Source organism: Orbicella faveolata, unplaced genomic scaffold (assembly GCF_042242905.1).
Source record: "Orbicella faveolata isolate gen_17 unplaced genomic scaffold, um_ofav_v1 contig_2, whole genome shotgun sequence".
NCBI classification, from domain to species: Eukaryota; Metazoa; Cnidaria; class Anthozoa; order Scleractinia; family Merulinidae; genus Orbicella; species Orbicella faveolata.
The window spans coordinates 22,080,001-22,100,000 of record NW_028301547.1 but is presented as its reverse complement, the minus strand read 5'-3'; the positions used below and the strand labels follow the sequence as shown (position 1 = coordinate 22,100,000).

General features: G+C 36.2%; 2 protein-coding genes across 4 annotated transcripts in view; one reads left to right on the top strand and one right to left on the bottom strand.

Annotated features, from left to right (window-relative positions):
* LOC149112440 (uncharacterized) overlaps positions 1–20,000 on the top strand; it is a 53,801-nt gene that overhangs the window by 9,739 nt on the left and 24,062 nt on the right. Inside the window, exons 3-6 of the mRNA XM_089290319.1 lie at positions 8,948–8,999; positions 10,564–10,677; positions 10,796–10,909; positions 13,556–13,675. Coding sequence (XP_089146445.1) covers positions 8,948–8,999; positions 10,564–10,677; positions 10,796–10,909; positions 13,556–13,675 — 400 coding nt within the window. The remainder of the gene's footprint in view (positions 1–8,947; positions 9,000–10,563; positions 10,678–10,795; positions 10,910–13,555; positions 13,676–20,000) is intronic.
* Positions 522–4,960, bottom strand: LOC110044080 (uncharacterized). 3 transcript variants are annotated; one of them, XM_089290311.1, is made up of 7 exons: positions 4,507–4,960; positions 4,170–4,217; positions 3,878–3,925; positions 3,417–3,546; positions 2,802–3,097; positions 2,283–2,413; positions 522–1,806 (listed from the first exon to the last, which is right to left on the bottom strand). In XM_089290311.1, the coding sequence occupies exons 1-7, from the start codon at positions 4,561–4,563 to the stop codon at positions 1,710–1,712; spliced, it is 807 nt and encodes a 268-aa protein (XP_089146437.1). In that variant the 5' UTR covers positions 4,564–4,960; the 3' UTR covers positions 522–1,709. The 3 variants fall into 3 exon arrangements, with proteins under 3 accessions (XP_089146437.1, XP_089146438.1, XP_089146439.1); XM_089290312.1 differs by having other exon boundaries at positions 3,417–3,543; XM_089290313.1 differs by lacking the exon at positions 2,283–2,413 and having other exon boundaries at positions 3,417–3,543; positions 4,170–4,960.

Here is a 20,000-nt window from a genome sequence, read left to right as displayed (position 1 = left end):
TAGAAAATATAGCGCATCTGGGCTTTGAGGGTGGGTTGAAAATGTTGTCGATTCGACACGATTCGATCGAATCGTGACGAATCGTGGCCCTTGCTGTCGATTCGTCATACCGGAAGTCGATTTGCGCGAGACTTAGGAAATATAGCGCATCTGGGCTCTGAGGGTGGGCTGAAAATGTTGTCGATTCGACACGATTCGATCGAATCGTGACGAATCGTGGCCCTTGCTGTCGATTCGTCATACCGGAAGTCGATTTGGGCCAGACTTAGAAAATATAGCTCATCTGGGCTTTGAGGGTGGGCTGAAAATGTTGTCGATTCGACATGATTCGATCGAATCGTGACGAATCGTGTCTCTTGCTGTCGATTTGTCATACCGGAAGTCGATTTGCGCGAGACTTAGAAAATATAGCGCATCTGGGCTTTGAGGGTGGGTTGAAAATGTTGTCGATTCGACACGATTCGATCGAATCTTGAGGAATCGCCTCCCTTGTTTCAAAATCATTGCTGAATGTCTACAGGTGAGGTTCAATTTTTTTTTTTATTAAATTATAAATCAGTTCACTATTGATAGCTTAGTGTATCGAGTGTGTTGTAATTGGATATTTGCTGTACATCCATCATTATATTTGTAAGGCTAACATCTAGTGACATATGCACGTTTAATGGCTTTTAAACTAGGCAATCTTAAGATAACTTAAACTTTTACGGAACCATTTCTCATTAATTACTGTTTTTTTGAAATTAACTATGCAATAAATGGTGTAATATTTGGAACTGGAACAACATAGTGGATTAAGTTTTGTATTCTGGTCTAGCTTTTTATCTATCCTGGCATTATTCATCAAAATTAGGCACCTTGCTATGTATTAAATCGTAAATAGGAAATATAAACTCGTAATATTATAAGGCATACACGAGAAATCGATAATGTCAATTGTTATTATTAAGGATGCACAACTGCTTATTGTGTAGTCCCATAAAATACCCTTTTTTTTAAGGATGGCCATTTGTTTATGGAATGTTTCCATCTGAATATCTGGACAAAAAACACATTAAGAATTGTTTGATTTTTTTTTTTTTGTGATTTCTTCAACCAGGCTCAGAGTTTCCAATTATTGTTCTTGTGGTGGGTAGATAATTATTGGGCTGCACATAATTGTTATGTCGGTATTTCACAACATCACTGTGTTGAAGATGCCTATATCTGTTTTGAAATGTTATGTTGTTATAAACAGAGTAATAATCTTTATGAGCTGATTATTTTTATATATGTGATATGCCTTGCTTGGTTTGATTACCTTGCAAATAGTGTTACAGTCTACCAAGTGAAGCATACCTCCAAAGATTACATTAACAAAATGCTTATTTGAATATTGAACATGTCAGTCATTTCAAGACTGCAACAATGAATTGATTCTTTGAATATTGAATTTGTTAGTCATGCAAAGAAATCAATATTAAATGTTATCTTGGAATCCATCAGTCGTATTCTTGGAGAGACAATTGGGTTCAATTTTGCAATAATCAATTGATTATTGCATTTTTGAATTTGTGGCTGATTCAATATTGAAATAATCAAATCACTAAATGTAATTTTTGGGGGTATGTTTCACTTGGTATGAAAATGTAATTTGTGGAAGTTTTCGTTATGTTAATTGTGGTGCCAGTTACTATAGGTAAAAATATGGAAAAGGGTTTAATTACTATTTATTGATTTGGTTCATCATTTAAGCGTTGTCGTTTTCTAGGCGTTCCATTTGTTTCACTTTCTTTTCTTTGCGTATAATCTCCCTGATGTCTTGCACTGTTTGTGACCAGAAAGAGAGAAGTATCAAGATATGTTCTTTGTAGTAACTGTAGTTGAGTATGTTAGTTGGTATTTGTGCCAATTTACTATTAAACTGTTGTTGTTGTAGTTGTTGTTTTTGATGTTGGCATTCTATTGTTCTTTCACTTTGTATTAGTGGCTTTGGGCTTTTAAATTTCTACCTGTCAGGGTATCTTGATATGAAAAATTATTACCTTATAGTATCTCATTGAATGACATAACCTAACAAGTAATTGCATTTTCAGGGAATTCTTTGCTGATGTACATTTTGAAATCAATTGTTGGTTTGATTATTGTCTTTCCCCAATCTGTTTGTTAGTTGTTGCTGCAACAATTTAGTATTATGGCTTTGTATAATAAACTGTTACCTTTGTAAATTCTGAATTACAATGTTGCTTTACAGTGTACGTGTTGGCTTATAACATATAACATAAATTAATATATTTGTGTACCTTTCATCATCTTCTGTTTCATATGCTTCGATATATCGTGGCAAAGACATTCCGATATCTGCCAGTCTCCGTGAAAACACTAATGCCTCCTCATTTTGTGTTGGTGGTGCTTGTTTGCACAAGAAATAGACCTACAAAATAATGTTTAGGGAAAATCAGAAAATGAATTCTGAATAACATGACTGAATTTTGTTGTGTACTGTTGTTTGTGCTATTCATAGCTTGAGCTGTGTTGAAATTATTGTTGTTTAAATTGAAATAGTTACTTGATGATTGGACCTAGTTAGTACGGATATGATATCAGTTTGTAGTACATACGAGTATTTTGGATTTTGTTTTAACTTGTAACAAAGATGTACCATTTTTTGAGCTGTTCTTGCTTACTTTGGATCGTTTGCATTAACTTGTAGTTTTTGGTTCATGATTTTTTTAAGTTAGGTCTTTTAGAAGGTGATGGAATGGTGTATTAACTGTTTTGGTTTTTTTGTTTTGTCAAAAATAGTAGCCTTGGTTACCTACCTTTGAATTGTTGGAAGTAATGGAGAAATTTTCTATGTGCCCAAAGTGAAGTTGTGAAAGTTGATTCACTGCTTTCAGCATTAGCTCTTTATTTGCGAGGGTGTTTGCGGTGCTTCTCCTGAACACGCCCTTTTTAACCAGGATGGAGAAGCTAACAATGGGTCCTGGTGTTGATAATATTGCTGCAAACACCTTGCTCATGCCATCTGTTGCATTGGACGAAATATCAAATGGTGTATCTTTGTCCTCATTGGACCCACTGCCATATAGTACATGGGTCTTGTCATTAAGTGTGCCTTTGTGAAAAATCAATTTATTATAGTCACATTATTCTTGTAGTTGAAAGAGTATTATTGCCTTAAAAATCAAATTGCAGTATAGTTGCATAGTTCCGACATTATTTCTAGTTGGTGGAAAAACATGGCCTGCAACTATGGATGACCATCTAGCATTCAACTTGGTGCTATTTATTTTAATTGGCTGGTTTCTGATGTTCACTTGCCACTATTTGTTATGCTAGTAAGTTCAAAGGACTGTATTGAATGCTGATAACACATGTCGTGTAAATATTAAATCAAAGTAGGGAAGTTTTGGTCTTTTTGTAAAAACACTTACATAACTGAGATAGGCATGTGTTTACGAGGGAATACGCTATTCCAATTGCATGTGCACTGATGTCTGATTCCGTGGCAGTGCCCTCGTTGGTTGCCTCAGTGTCATCTAGGCTGCCATCAGTGGTGTCCTGCTTGTAAGAAAGAATTTGTTTTGTTAAATCAAATTTATTGATTGAAGGCATATTTATCATTTTGTTGAACTATAATATTTATGTCATAGTAATTTTTTTTTGTACTGCTGCAGTTTTTATATCTGCTGTAAAAAATACTATTAATGATTGGATTTATGTATTTGATATGGAGAGGATGTGGTGTAGTTTAGCTTAATAAATTTTTAATTGCATTTAGTAATATTTATAGCTTATGATTCATGTTTAAATAATGATAGTGGAATCCTTTCTCCATTGTACAGGTTGAATGAAAAGTTTTGATCAACAATGAATTTTGACTGTTTTTTCATACCTCGTCATCTGTTAGAACATGTGAACCACTTTGGGAATTCCTCATGGCCTGAAATTTGTAAAGAAAGAAGTTCACAACTACCATAATTGTAATTAAATTTTTTAGGAATTTTGGGTTGATCTATTTTGTTATTAAAGTTGCTGGTAGTTTTGCTTGTGATTTGTTTTCAGCAAAATTACTGTTGTAATAATTATGGCACATGTTTGAATAATGTTAGTGTAAATTCCTACTCCATTGTACAGGTTAAATGAAAGTTTTGATCAACTATGAATCCTGATCATTTTTTTCATACCTCTTCATCTGTTAGAGCATCTGAACCACTTTGGGAATTGGTCATGGCCTGGAATTTGTAATAGAAGAAGGTCACAACTACCATTTTAATTAAATTTTTAGGAATTTTGGGTTGATCTACTTTGTTACTAAAGCAGCTGGTAGTTAAGGTGGGATTTGTTTTCGTCAAAATTACTTAATGCTCAAAAACCCGTTCTATTAAAATCAGAAATGTGTAAAAATTACAATAACATATAGTTCAGGCATGAATAATGGAAATTAACTTGTACTTTAATATGCCAGAGCTTTATTTTGTGGCAATTTAAATTGTCTGTGATCAGATAGTATTACCAACGTACCTCATTATCATCTTCTGGTTTGAATTCATTTAAAAGCAGTTGAATTGGAACTGCCATGCGAAGCACATGGGACTTTCCTCGTGAATAAATCCCTATATCAAATTGATAAAAAAAATTAGTATGCTATTTTAGTAGAAAGCCCACATGGATGAAGTGTTTCACAAATCTGAATATTATGCTTGTTCAGTAATTTAATTCAATTGTCTACTATAACAACATTTGTTCATTGCACATGAAATAAGCTACGCAAAAAGAACAATTTCGATTGAATTCATGTTATTGTTTATTTCAACAAGGTTGAATTAATCTCAAGCCACCTAAGTACACAGCGCATGTCAGATGCTGTTGTTTATGCACTCTGGTAGTAAATTTTTCACAGAAGTAATTTCAATGTAGAAATGAGGGCAGATTGCTTTCGTTGCTAGCGGCAAGCTGATGTGCCAGCTAATTTCCAGTAATGATGAGTCGATTTCTGGTGAGACGATTCCACTTTGCAAAAGACGATTCGCAACGAATCGGGCGAATCGACACAAATCGTCAAAAAATTCACACCCCAGTTACTGCCTACCGCGAGTAAACTTCCAGGGAAACGATTCCACTTTGCACGAAACATTCCCGACCAATCGAGTCGCTTCGTTAAGTGCCTCACCGAATCGACCGAAGTTTGTAGCCACGTTTTTAGAACGACAAACGTTCATTTATCATTATTTCACGGGTATTGACTTCCGGTGGTGCGGATCGACTCTGTGCGAATCGAGTCGAATCGTTAAGTACCTCACACGAGTCGACTCAACCCACCCTCAAAGCCCAGATGCACTATATTTACTAAGTCTCGCGCAAATCGACTTCCGGTATGACGAATCGACAGCAAGGGATACGATTCGTGTCGATTCGGTCGAATCGTGTCGAATCGACAACATTTTCAACCCACCCTCAAAGCCCAGATGCGCTATATTTTCTAAGTCTCACGCAAATCGATTTCCGGTATGACAAATCGACAGCAAGGGACACGATTCCACTTTGCAGGAAACATTCCCGACCAATCGAGTCGCTTCGTTAAGTGCTTCACCGAATCGACCGAAGTTTGTCGTCACGTTTTTAGAATGACAAACGTTCATTTATCATTATTTCACAGGTATCGACTTTCGGTGGTGCGGATCGACTCCCAACCTCGTTCCCAGGGTCTCTCATCTTACCGCCCCCTGGAGCGAGCGAAGAGGGCGGTAAGATTAGAGACCCTGGGAACGAGGTTGATCGACTCCGTTCGAATCGAGTCGAATGGTTAAGTACCTCACACGAATCGACTCAAGTTTGTCGTCACGTTTCAAGAACGAGTAACGCTCATGTATCATTATTTCACGGGTCTTGACTTCCGCTGGTGCGGATCGACTCCGTGCGAATCGAGTCGAATCGTTAAGTACCTCACACGAATCGACTCAAGTTTGTCGTCACGTTTCAAATACAAGTAACGCTCATGTATCATTATTTCACGGGTCTTGACTTCCGGTGATGCGGATCGACTCCGTGCGAATCGAGTCGAATCGTTAAGTACCTCACACGAATCGACTCAAGTTTGTAGTCACGTTTCAAGAACGAGTAACGCTCATGTATCATTATTTCACGGGTCTTGACTTCCGCTGGTGCGGATCGACTTCGTGCGAATTGAGTCGAATCGTTAAGTACCTCACACGAATCGACTCAAGTTTGTCGTCACGTTTCAAATACAAGTAACGCTCATGTATCATTATTTCACGGGTCTTGACTTCCGGTGATGCGGATCGACTCCGTGCGAATCGAGTCGAATCGTTAAGTACCTCACACGAATCGACTCAAGTTTGTAGTCACGTTTCAAGAACGAGTAACGCTCATGTATCATTATTTCACGGGTCTTGACTTCCGCTGGTGCGGATCGACTTCGTGCGAATTGAGTCGAATCGTTAAGTACCTCACACGAATCGACTCAAGTTTGTAGTCACGTTTTAAGAACGAGAAACGTTTATGTATCATTATTTCACGGGTCTTAACTTCCGGTGATGCGGATCGACTCCGTGCGAATCGAGTCGAATCGTCAAGTGCCTCAGATGAATCGACTCTAGTTGGGTGTATTGGACATGAATGCATATATTTGAGGGTGTAACTCCACTAAGGTTGTGTAGAGTTGTTAATCAACCCTGGATAGTGAGCTATTTGCTTGTAAACTGGCAGAAAAAAAAGTTATCTGATGTTTATTTGTCATTTGGTAGTGACTTTAAACAGAGTACATGATATTGTTCATCAGTGGTAATTAAATATTTGTTGATATCCACCGTACTGAAATTGTGCATTATGTGGCTTCATGTTCTATTTTCTGGCACGGGGTGTAACATAGAAGGACACATGGTAGAGCTGGTGTATAATTTTGACCTCATTGAGAATTTCCTACATAATTTGTATGATCTTATAGATTCCCAATTGTTTTGAACTATTTTGAAATATTCATTCAAATATTCATTACCATAGGAAAACTGGAGGTAGCTGAATTCTCTCATATTAGATGCTGGAAAAACTTTTTGGACCTTTGATATACATTATTTATTCTGGCTTTAGCAATAATCACATCATGTAAGGCCATCTCTAAGCATTAGGTAAGCCAATTCATATATAATATATTTTATCATAAATTGTTCAATATTCTTTAGCATCTCCTTCCACCATTCTATGTCCAAGGCAATTTGCTCATTAAAAATTTGCAGTTACTTCCAGTTTATAGCCAGGAAATTCCAAAGTCTGTCCACAACAAAGAGTAGTTGTTGTACATGGTACATGATAAACTGAAGTTCATATGACTCTTGTTTACTTTTAAACCAGTGTCAAACATTTTGCATATTGATTTTATAAGGCAATCTTTCATGGTCTCACTATCCATAACAATGACATTCCTAGCTTAAATTATTTCATGGAGATTGCTCTAACTTGCTGTAACTTGCTGTAACCTGAGTCCAGCTGGGGGACCCTGGGGAGGCCCCCAAAATTTCCCTTTTCTCTTGAACAACAAAAAAGCATTTTGTTACTTGAACCTTCATCTATCCCTGTTGATGCATTATTTCAGTGTACTTGTCCATTACTAGTTGCTAGTTTTCTAGGCCATCTTTCATAGCATGTGACCGATAGTCTTTGTTACACTGTAGTACACTTCACTGATAATTTTATTGGTGATTTGACTGATGAATCAGCTTTGTGATTGCATCCTACCCTGTAACGCAATGATGCTGTCACTCTACCGAACCCTTGCTTATACCATTCTTGGCGAGTAGATCATGGTCTTGTTTGATACTCTGATTAGCATCTTTTGAACTGAAGGATTACCCTTTATTCTCTATCACCGATTGTTAATTTATGAAGAGAGATTGGATGTTCTCTAACTTGAGAAGACTGAAGTTGTCAGTGAAAAATGAATCAGCCGTAGGAAATTTGTTCAAGTGTTTTGTTGCAATATTCCCAATATCTGGCACAATTTTTAAATTTACTTCCCTATGTTCTTTCAAGCTCTTGCTTCATCAGTTTTACTACTTTAAGCTACTTTAGCTTTAGTAAAGTATTCTTCGGGTCAGGGTCGTAAACTTTTACAATTTTCATTTCATTCAGATTCTTTTTCCTAAACCGACCATGAACAAAGTTCTTTTAGGCAATAAAAATGGTGAGAGCAGGTTGTTTTTGCGCATATTGGAGATCGAGACAATCGGATGGAAAACATACCCGTCTAAAAGTTCCCTTATTTTGCCTCTTTGATTTATACGGCGACTTTTAAGCCAGAATTTCGATTGGCTGAGTGTCCATTTTTCAATGTTCTTCGCTCACACTGATGCCGGGAATATCATCAGATGAGAGATTGGCCTTTCTTCTTCGTTTGCCATGTTGCTTTATTTACCCTAAGGGCTATTAAGCCTCGTTTCGGTGCAACTTCCGGTTTTTTTCTGGAATCGGTGTATTCTGCTGTTTTGCGGGCACATATATGAATTGACATCTCCAGAACAACATGTTACATATCTGCGACAATATTATTACTAACGATAATATTTTATTGTATGAAGCTTCAATTTGTGTCGTAAAAAGCCTCATCCAATTATTGTTAAATTTATATTCTGCGTACAGGTGCTCTACAGGAGGGCCTCAAAGTGGGCTCTTCATACTTTAAAAGGAAGGCGTAATGGCTTAGACCTGAAGAACAGTTCAGTTCTTTGTTTCTAATCCTCAGGTTTTTGGGTTGGGTCCAGCCTCACTGTTTCTTCTTTTAGATCTGACTTACCTTAGTGCTCTAGACTAAACCTAATATTGAAAATCTGGATCCTAAACCTTGGCTTAGTTAGCCAAAACCAAACATTTATGATGTGTACTACAGGCTCACATCACAAGTGATTTTGATGAAAAAGAAAACTTTGCTTATTATTACATGCATTTTCAGGACCACTCATCCTGGAAGTCGTGGTGATGGGAGACTCACTATTGAGGGCAAGGTTTGTAAACAAAGGTTTTGTAAAGCATAAACAAGTAAAAATTAGCCATAAGAAAGGACAACATTTCAGTGACATTGTGACACCATTTTCAAGTTCAAATGGAAAAAGATAAACTGTCAGAAAATTTGCTCAAGTTATGATAATCATAAAGAACTTTGTAATTACATGTGCAATGTCACGCAAATAGTTTCGCTCGACATTATGACTTGACTGTAGCGTTGATAAGGTATTTCAGCCGGGAGAAAACTGCTGTCAAACGGTCACATTCTTCAGTAAAATACGACCAGCACAGTGACAAGCAATATGCAAGGTCAGGTAGCTGCTGATGCTGTGTCAGGTATTATAGTTAAAGTGGCGAAAATCATTTATTGCCTCTAAAGTTGAAGACCCGCAACCAACACCTGCACAAAAAGAGATTGAACCTATTCAGTTTTTGTTGGTGATAAGCTCCAGCGAGAGCTAAAAGTGCATGAGATCAAACCACGTATTGTTAACCAACAGCATGTAATTTATAAATTTCAATGTGACTTGTGTGATGCAAGTTGTGTACCAATTGCACCAATGCGTGGCTGAACACACTAAACAGTCTTCTTCCATTGGCAAACACGTTATTACCGAACACTGTATTGTTCCAAAAGACCTGTACAGACATTTTTCCGTTGTCAGGAAGTGCATTAATAAGTTCGATTGTTTAGTGCATGAAATGCTGCTAATTAGAGAATAAACACCATCTTTCAATGTCCAGTCGGACTCAATTCAAGCAAAACTATATGTGTGATATTGCATATGTAATTACGAAGTATGTTAATCTTGAGCGAATTTTCTGACAGGTTATCTTTTTGCATTTGAACTTGAAAATGGTGTCACAATGTCACTGAAATGTTGTTCTTTCTAATCGCTAATTTTTACTTGTTCAAGGTTTGTAAAATTCTTATTAAGTTTTCCTTTTTACACAATCACTGTTTGTTAAATTTTTGATCTGCCACCTGATTTCTTTTAGTATTACCACCTTAGAACAATGCCCTTCTTCCCTCAAACACTTTTTAAAAATAATCCCATAAATACATAAATGCATAAATACATAAATATATAAATAACTTATGATACATAAATCAATAAATCAGTAAATCAGTAAATCAGTAAATTAATCAATAAAGAGAAATTTGCAGTGACACATCCCACCGACAGGCTCTTCATCAATTGTTTCCAGATCAAATTGGAATTTAGAAGTGTTGGTTTTGTGGTGGAGGAAAACTGGAGAACCCACAGAAAATCCCTTGGAACAAGGTGAGAACCTGAACAACAAACTCAACCCAGTTATCACGCCAGGTCCACATTGGTGGGAGGCAAGCTCTCTCACTGCTGCACCATCCCTGCTCTCCAAAGCAGAGATGCATTCTAGGGTTAAAATTGCTCACTCAAGTGATAAATATTACTAAGTGACCGGGTGTAAATAAGGCAAGAACATGTTTGTAAAGTGTGACCAACATAACCAAGAACACTTTCTGTCAGTAACAGCTGGTAAGTTTAAAAATTTAATTTATTCATTCTGTATTTACTGCAGGTATTTAATTGCTGTGTAGAGGATTTAAAAGAGTTAAATGTTCTTCATCATGGACTATTTGGTGGGACATACCAGATGATACATAAACCCACGGGCCACATTATGGCAGTCCAGGTACATCTTAAATAAGTGTAGATCATAGACATTTGTGGCTGCTTTTTTTAATGCCATTCACGAGAAAGTGAGAAGTTTTAACCTTAAAGTTTATTTGTTGATTATACACTTTAAACAGAGAAGGCATGCTGATACTTTCTCAGAATATGAGCAGTTGTTAATGGATTTGGATGCCTTAGCAAACCTTAACAGTCCATATCTTCTGCATTATTATGGTGCATTGTTTAGAGAGGTATGTTAATAAACTTGAAATATAAGAAATTCCTGACTTTACATTTATGAACCCTATGTACAATTCTAACATAATAGTTTCCCTCCAACTGTACTTTTGGGTGTCCCTCAGGATCCCCTTACAGTGTACGGTATAATTTTTGAAATTTAGTTTTGAAAGGGAAACTAGTGGTAGTATGAAGGAATTTGGAAATTTTAGTTTGGAAGATCAAGAGAATTCATGATTGAAGATGGATAAAGGAGCCAATGAAATGATTTAAAACTTCTTGTACTACAAAGTCTGAACAGATTCCAATCTGACTTGGAGTGTGCAAAAGTAGGAACTTCTTCTGTGAACTTCTCTATGGAGGTTATTGGGTATCTGCTCTGTATGCCTTACCAGTGTTTCCGGCAGAGCGCGTCATTGTAGGAATCCCGCGCTACAATCAGACATGGCCCCCAGAAAAATGAAAAATTTGGCCCTTTCCTTTTACAAGACTGCATACTTAACACAGGCATAATATTTTAAAAGCCATCCCAGGGCTGGAAATTGTGATCGGTACGGTTGCCAATGCAACAAGCATTTCATCCTTGGCACCAAAAACTCTGGTTTAGTCACCATAGTATGGCATAATGGCAACTACATTTCTCTGTGTTGATGATCAATAACAGTTATTTTGTCACACATTATGTCCTAGAAATCATATTGAAAGATCTTTGTTTCTAAAACATTCAACATAAGAAAAAAGTCAATCTGTCCTTTTGCTTTGCTGTATTGATTCTCTCTTATCGGAAAACTTCCAAGTGGCTGACCGAGTTTGAAATCGCCCTATAATGCATTGCAAAGCCTTGATCATTGACTACATCATGTAGGCCTAAGGATTGTTCTCTTGTAATGCACAGATCCTTCATACTAGTATCTGATTCAAAAGAAACTTTATTGATTAGAAACCCTTCAAAAAGCACTTACTATTAAATTTTATCATAGATCCTAATAAACTGCTTTATTTTCCCTGGTACCCTGATGCATTTTTTCCTTCCGTAGCTTTCAGTTTATTGGCCCCTTTTCTAAAAGATTGGCCCCTAGAAAAGATCTTCAGGGGCCACTTTGGCCCTCAAGTAAAATTTTCTGGCTGAAACACTGCTTACCACATTTTTCTTCCAGACATTGAATTCTGTATCAAGGAAATTTCTTGGTCACATGGAAACTCTTTTCAAAAAGGACTAATTTTCAGAGCATACATAAAGATCATTTCAAATCTGGCTTTAACATACCGGTATACAATCTCCCAAAAATGTGTGGTCACAAGACCATCTCGTACTAAAACGCTTTAAGTTGCTTGATCATGACATGGCCACCAGTCACATTAGATCAATCTTAGGCAGTGTTATCAAGTTTATAAAGATGAAGTTGGTTTGGAAGTTTAAATTATAAACATGATTAAATTGTAGTCTGCATATTATGGTTACTGCTGTCTGTTTGCAGAATGTGCAGTTCCAAAACATATCCATATAATTATGCCTACCCCAAGGAAGGTTGACATTAATTCTAAGGGGAAGGGGGTTTTCAAAAGGCAAAAGTTTTTAAGGGAAGTATGAAGCCAAACCAGAATTTCCTGGGTGGTTGGGGTGGGGGTGGGGGGTTTGAAACTAAAAGAATTTCCATGGGAGGGGTATGGATATTTTGTGGAACAACAGAATGCCATGCCTCTAAACAATCAGCTAATGAGAAATACACGACCGTGTGTGACGTCACTAGCTTTGGCAAGTTCTTTGCAAGAAGGATGAAATAAACCAGCAGTTTTTTTTTTGTTGTTTTTTTAATTTGTAATGTGGTAATTAAATTGTAATGTTGTGTTATTTATTAAAGTTGTTCTACTTACAAGAACTAACTTTTGTTTCTTTAACAAACAACTATATAATGGTATGGTTAACACTCCATTAACAAAAACCCAAGCCTCATGGCTGAAACAAGGATATTACCTGTCCTACTGGAAATCCCAAAAATTGAAATTTGGTTCTGAAAAGGGTAATGATTTTTTGACACTTAAATTAGCACGTCTCTAAAACAGTTTCAGTTTTCTACCTTAACAATAAGTGTAGCATTGTCATTCAACTAGATATCCTGACTTTTTCACCGAGTATCCTATTGTGGGGTTTGGGACACCCTTACTTTGTTACTCTTAAGGAACCTTTTGCCCATGATGGAAACTTTAGGGAGACTGAGCAGTTCCAGCGTTAAATACTAGCATTTCTGGAGCGGTTTGAACACTTAACACAAGCTGTGATTGAGCAATGGTTTCCGAAGGCAACCATCGACCAAGCAAGGCTCACATTGGTTACCCAAACCATCACACAAGTCCTTAAGAATAATGATATCTATTCAAACTTAACTCCTGTTATTTTGAACTGTTGTTTCCCTTGAGGGCACAAATTAACAGGGTTCAACTGCACCAATATTGCTCATAATCAAAGAGCATAATGCAAATCAGCCGTAACATGAATGAGCTGGCTTATTACTGGAACCTATTTCACACTACATGTAACCTGATAATAACTGGTCAACAAAGTTGTGTAACAGAGTTGCAGAGGTTTTGCCTGATATTGCTCTGTAAGAAATTTTTTCTTCGTCATGCAATAAACATGATTCCATTATCTGATCAACCAGGGAGAAGTCTGGCTCTGTATGGAGCTAGTGAGAGCATCATTACATGACTTGCGCAGAAGAGCATATGGCACACCTGGCAGAAGGATGCCTGAGGAGGTCATACGAGAAATAGCCATTGCTGTAAGTCATACTAACTTCTGTACTGTAGATCCCTGGATTAAAATAACTTCTTGCATCACATATTTACAGTAGGTCCATATTTATGGCAAAAATTACCCACATATATAAGATCTGTATGTCGAATTGACAGTTTCAAAAGGAATATTAGAAAAATGGACTTAGCAGCCACAGAACTGATAGATGACAATTGTGGACCAGATTGCATCTTATGTAGCTTTGAAGTTTTATACTTTTTTTAACAAAAATAGTATGTTTTTTCTTGTTTCTTAAATTTTGTAATGGAACTTTATAATTATTATTATTACTACATATTTTTGTTATTATCATCATCATCATCATCATCCTCATCGTCATCATCAATATTGTCACTATTATTATATCATGACTACCTAATTCCTTACATAACTTTGGTAGTGACTTTCAGTTTGACTCTGCAAATTTTTCTGAAAATAGAGGATTTCAAAAATAAGAGATTTAGTACACGTAAACTTTTTGACAAAATTACATAACAGACTTGAAAAACATTGCAATCTGCAAGCTTGCAATTCTGATTGGGAGCCAACTAAACATACTGTATACTCATGTCTGATGTTAAATAAAACAGAAGAGGAAGAGAGTTGAAAGAAAATTATAAGCTAGAGGCCCGTTTATGAAGCAAGTTCTTTCAAAAATGTAAGCTATAAAACTACCAGAAACTCATCATGAATTTATTATAATTGTGCAGGATCATTTGAGACAGTGCCCAGTCTAATACTTTGTGAATATTGGACTGGCAGTAGAGCAATCTGATTGGTTGATTTTGATTACTAGTCCTCTGAACTGTATTAGTACTGTTGTGTAATAATGGATCATATTGAGTTGGTAAAATTGAAATTCCTGAGGAAATTGGAGGTGCAGTGTTCAAACAAAAAAACTTTTCATGGGATATAATTTATATTTATATATTTATTTACCAGCGACCAAGCCATTCACTTCATACTTAGGTCATGTGCTCAAACTTGTGCCAGGCCCATGTACATCTTACTAATTTGTCTCCAGAAAGGAACTATGTTTCATTATAATTTCAGAATAAACGTTTTCTTGGATCTGTTAAGTTTTCTTGTTAGAAGGCAATTGATCTGGTTATAGATATTGAGTTGCATTTAGTAATACTACTGGATTGTTATTTATAATGGAATATAATACTGGATGCATTATGCATTTATATCAATCTTCAAAAAGCTGATTAAAACTTCCAAAACTCAAGTGTGTTTTCAATCAATGAAAAAAAGGATTGTTATTTCATAATGATGGTATATAATACTGGATGTATCATGCATTTATATCAATCTTCAAAAAGCTGATTAAAACTTCTTAAACTTTAGTGTGTTTTCAATCAGCTCTCCATATGAGTCAATGAAAAAAGGATTGTTATTTATAATTATAATGGAACATGATACTGGATGCATTATGCATTATGCATTTATATCATTCGTCATAAAGCTGATGAAAACTTCTTAAACTTTAATGAGTTATCAAACAGCTTGCCTTATGAGTCAATAAAAAAGCCTACGTCAGTGCAATCATCCATACATCCAGAGCAACTAGGAGTATTTCCACTCCCCCCTAGATGGGATGCTAGCCCATCCAAGGGTTACCCCCAAGCATTAAATTCACTGGTACCTATTTATGCACCTGGTTGGAGAGAAGCACTGTGGGAGTTAGGTTCAAGGCAATGACCCCAGCCAGGACTAGAAGCCATAACCGTTCGATCTGGAGTCCAGAGTAGCCTGCTAACCATTCGGCCACCATGCCTGCACAAAAAGCTGATGAAACTTCCAAATCTTCAGTGTATTTTTCAACGAGTTTTCTTCACGAGTCAATGATGGGTCGCACTGATTAAATCTAGTGCAAATTTTATTTCCCAAAAGAAGCAACAATCTGACAGCTGGTTATAGCACATCTTCAGTGATAACAAAGTTTGACGAACGTTTTAGAAAGGTTTTGCCCTACATGTCAGCTTTCAGGAAACCAGTCTGTAGCTAGTCTGACAGCCAGGTAATCTCGTTCCCAGATCTCTTGTGGACGAAGCTTCATCCACAAGAGATCTGGGAACAAGACTAACAGGCAGGTAGTTGTTAAAATAGCCAGTCAGAAAAGGGTCCAGTCAGTCAACAGGTTAAGAAGTTGGTCAATCAAGGAGTTAGTGAGTTAATCACGTAATGACTACAGTGTTGGACGAAAATGAGCGCTTCCATGGTCTTAAGCGGTCTCTGCTTTCACCACATTCCACCCTTAAAACAATATTGATGGTTTCAGAAGCCTTCACCCTTAAAGCATATCGAGAGTTCCGGACATTTTCATCAGGGGTGTCTGTTGTTTTGGTGTGAACGTTATGTGAAAACGCAGCAAAAAAGTGTGTGTATTTAAACTACAAAACAGTAGGTTTTGTGTAGAATGGAAAGGACACACTTGTAAAAGACATTGCTTGATGTGGCAGGCTTTCTTTCGCAAAGTTCCAGAATATGCTCCTGAAAACGTTCTCAAGTTCATCTGTGCCGCTAAAGACACGTTGAAAGCCCAGGAGAACTCCTATATAAAAAGGACGGGGATGCCCATCAGAAACTTTGAAAAGAACCCCTAAGAGGTACGAGGATCCTGCTTTGTAGGTGTGGTTTGAATTTTTTTCACCCTAATTCATGTGTTGTCACTTCTCCGCTTGTGCTGAGACAACAATTTCTTAACACGACTAATTCAAGCTGATCTGAACTACCTTTCTCTAACAGAGACCTTGTAAAACCTGCGACTGCTCTGTTTTAACTTGCGAAGCACCCATGAAGAGTATTTAACATCGAGGAAAATTAGCAAAAACTAGTACGATAGCTGGTCATGTGATTTCGGGTTCAATTTGGAATTAATAAGCACAAGCAATATTTGAATTCTGACAAATTGACAAAATATATTTAGACCTTTTTTGCTTGGGCGGTTTATTTTCCCATTACTGACCACTTGATATTCTCTAGAGAATTGTTCTTTTATCCATCTAAAAATTATTTATTCATCGTTTTGTAATAACAAGTTGATCGTATTAAAATATTAACTTAAAAATAAATGTGCTAACCAGTTAAGCTTGTATTTTAATTTTTTTTACGATAACTGCAGAAATTCTCGCTCACTCATTGGCTGATTTTCATTGTCAATAAGTGGACAGACACATGAATTTATAATTTATTATTATTACAAAGGTTTAATACAGAGAATAACTCTGAATTTAATGTAAACATTGAAGATCTGCTTTTTGGTACTTTTCCAAGTTCAAGTACCTTGATAAAAAAAAAACTGAACTACACCCTCCTCTTTCTGCAGGATTACATTTATAAGAAAAAGCTCCAGAATGACTCACCATTTCTATTACTTTCCAACTTTATCAACAAAGTTAAATACAAGTGTAAACTTGAAAAAATTATTTAATATTTGTAAAAGCTCCTCCATCTGCTATTCTTTAGATTAAATATAATTGTAATATAAGTATGATTGTACAGAAAGATTTGTTTTATATTATTTTAAAAATAGGCTTAGAATAAGTGATGTAGTAAGTGTTGTAAGTGTAAGAAATGATTATTAAAAAAAAATGAAATAAAAAATAATTTATGCGATGTCTTGATGTCTTGTCGTAAAACCAAAATTTCATCAATTCTTGAGGCACAAAAGCCCTTGTGATATAATGTTATGTGTAGGTTAGTGTCCTCCATTTTATTTTATTTTCCTGATACAAGTGCACATATGACCCAAAATAACTGAAATGGAAGATGAAAAAACAATAAGCTGAAAAATTCTTGTAGTGTTTTGCTAGGCATTCACAGAGGACCCACTAGATCAGAGGAAACCCACCAGATGGAGTACTTATAAAGCACTTCCTCCAATACAGACGCCCTACGGTAAAAACCCGCATATGTTAGAACCTCTGGTTTTCAAGTTAGCCTCCAACTTTATTTATTTGCATCTGTACATTTATCTAGTCATCATCATCATCATCATCATTTTATTTCTTATTAAAATCTACATTTTACAATTGGACTGGCCCGCGAATAGCTATGCTAGTCTAGGCGGGCCAGTCTATCAATAGTTACAAATGATTTATTATTATTATTATTACTTTTATTACTATTATAGAAAAATAGAAAGTTAGAAAAAAGAAAGTGAATAAAACAAAAAGAAAAAGTGGGAAAAGAATGTGATTTAATAGATAACAGATTTTTTGTTTGTTTGTTTGATTATGGGTTGGGTTTTTGTTTTTTTCACTACTGGTACTGGCATTTTAATTTAGAAGTGATCCTGCGAACCACAATGAAGGAATCTTCATTTTCGAGAACACTTAGTAGTTTGTTTTTAATTCTGAGTTTAAATGATTTCTTTGGTAGTTCTCTCAGAGAGCTTGGTATCTCATTCCATAGATTAGCACCAATTCTTGAAAAGGCTTTTTTTTGTATTTCAAGTCTTGAAGCTTTTATGTAAAAATTATCTGAAGTAGAAGAACGTGTGTTGTAAGAATGGACACTAGACGTTTTCGTAAATAAATTACGTATGTTAATTGGGGCAGAAGCAGTGTTAACGTCATGCATCAATTCAGATAAAGTTTTATAGTATAAAAAGTTCAGAGGCAAAATCTTAGCATTAATAAACAGGGAATGGTATGTTCATTTTTCTTTGCAAGGTACATGAAACGTAATACACGTTTTTGTAATATTAAGATTTTATTTAGGTAAGACTTATAGGTCTGACCCCAGACAGATAATCCATAAGTGATATAAGGAGAGATTAAAGACTGATATGTAATAGGGTGTGGAGAGGTACAAAGTGTCTTAATTTTGCAATGAGACCTACGGTTTTACTAATTTTTACAGCGATATACTCAATATGGATCTTCCAAGAAAGATTAGAGTCAATTAATATTCCTAGATACTTAACGTAATCTTTGCCCTCTAGGGGAAAGTTCATATTCTTCTCATTGTCAAATGTGCTTATTTTAGGTTGAAAGGATAGCCTCTTTTGATATGGACAGAATATGACGAAATTTGATTTTTTTTGTAAGTTAAGGTTTAATTTGTTTGATGTTACCCAAACATACAAATTATGTAGCTCAGCGTTCACTGTATATTCTAATGACTTAAGGTTTCTGTCCGCATATAAGATACTGATGTCATGAGCTAAAAGATAGAAATTGAGTTCTTTGGAACAGGTGTAAATATCATTGATATGCAATAGAAACAATAATGGGCCCAATACAGAAGCTTGTGGAGCACCACAAGTCGTTAAGGTTTTTTCAGAGATATGTGGATCAACTTGTGTTGTTTGTGTCCAGTCTTGCGAATAGGACGAAAACCAATTGTTTATTATTGTGCGAAAACCATAATGGTTAAGTTTATCAAGGAAGATGGCATGATCTACGGTATCGAATGCTTTCTTTAAACACCACAGGAAAATATAAGTGGAAACTCTTTATTTATCTAGTTTTCAATGCAGTTTTAGTTCATTGTACATTTTATACTTTTTAGTTTATAATTGTTTTATAGCTTACTTTTGTCAATGTGCAGGGTCATATATTCGTGGAACTTGCACAATATCAATGTTTATTATTATTAGTAGTAGTAGCAGTAGTAGTAGTAGTAGTAGTAGCAGCAGTAGTAGCAGTAGTAGTAGGAGTAGTAGTAGCAGCAGTAGTAGCAGTAGTAGCAGTAGTAGTAGCAGTAGTAGTAGCAGTAGTAGTAGCAGTAGCAGCAGTAGCAGCAGTAGCAGCAGTAGTAGCAGTAGCAGAAGTAGCAGTAGCCGTGGCAGTAGCCGTGGCAGTAGCCGTGGCAGTGGCAGTGGCAGTGGCAGTGGCAGTGGCAGTGGCAGTGGCAGTGGCAGTGGCAGTGGCAGTGGCAGTGGCAGTGGCAGTGGCAGTGGCAGTGGCAGTGGCAGTGGTAGTGGTAGTTGTAGTCGTAGTAGTAGTAGTAGTGTTGTTGTTATTATTATGATTATTATAGGTTCTTGTATTACATGTACATGTAAATGGTGTTTACTCTGAAGTTAGTTTACCTAGGTTCTTAAAGGGGCAGTATCACGAGAGGTCTTCTAAGTTTTTGTGCAAACTATGCTAGAATGACAAAGCTGCATTCACTGATCAACAAAATAACCTTTAAACGACAAAAAGGCATTTAAATTCAATCTCTAAGAGATTAATGATTTTTAGTGATTTTCCTCCAAGTAACATTGTCAAACTTGAAAACGTCGGCCCGACGTTTTCAAGTTTTACACCACTTCTTTCCCACTCATCCGTAGCCACAACAGTTATAAACAACTTTCG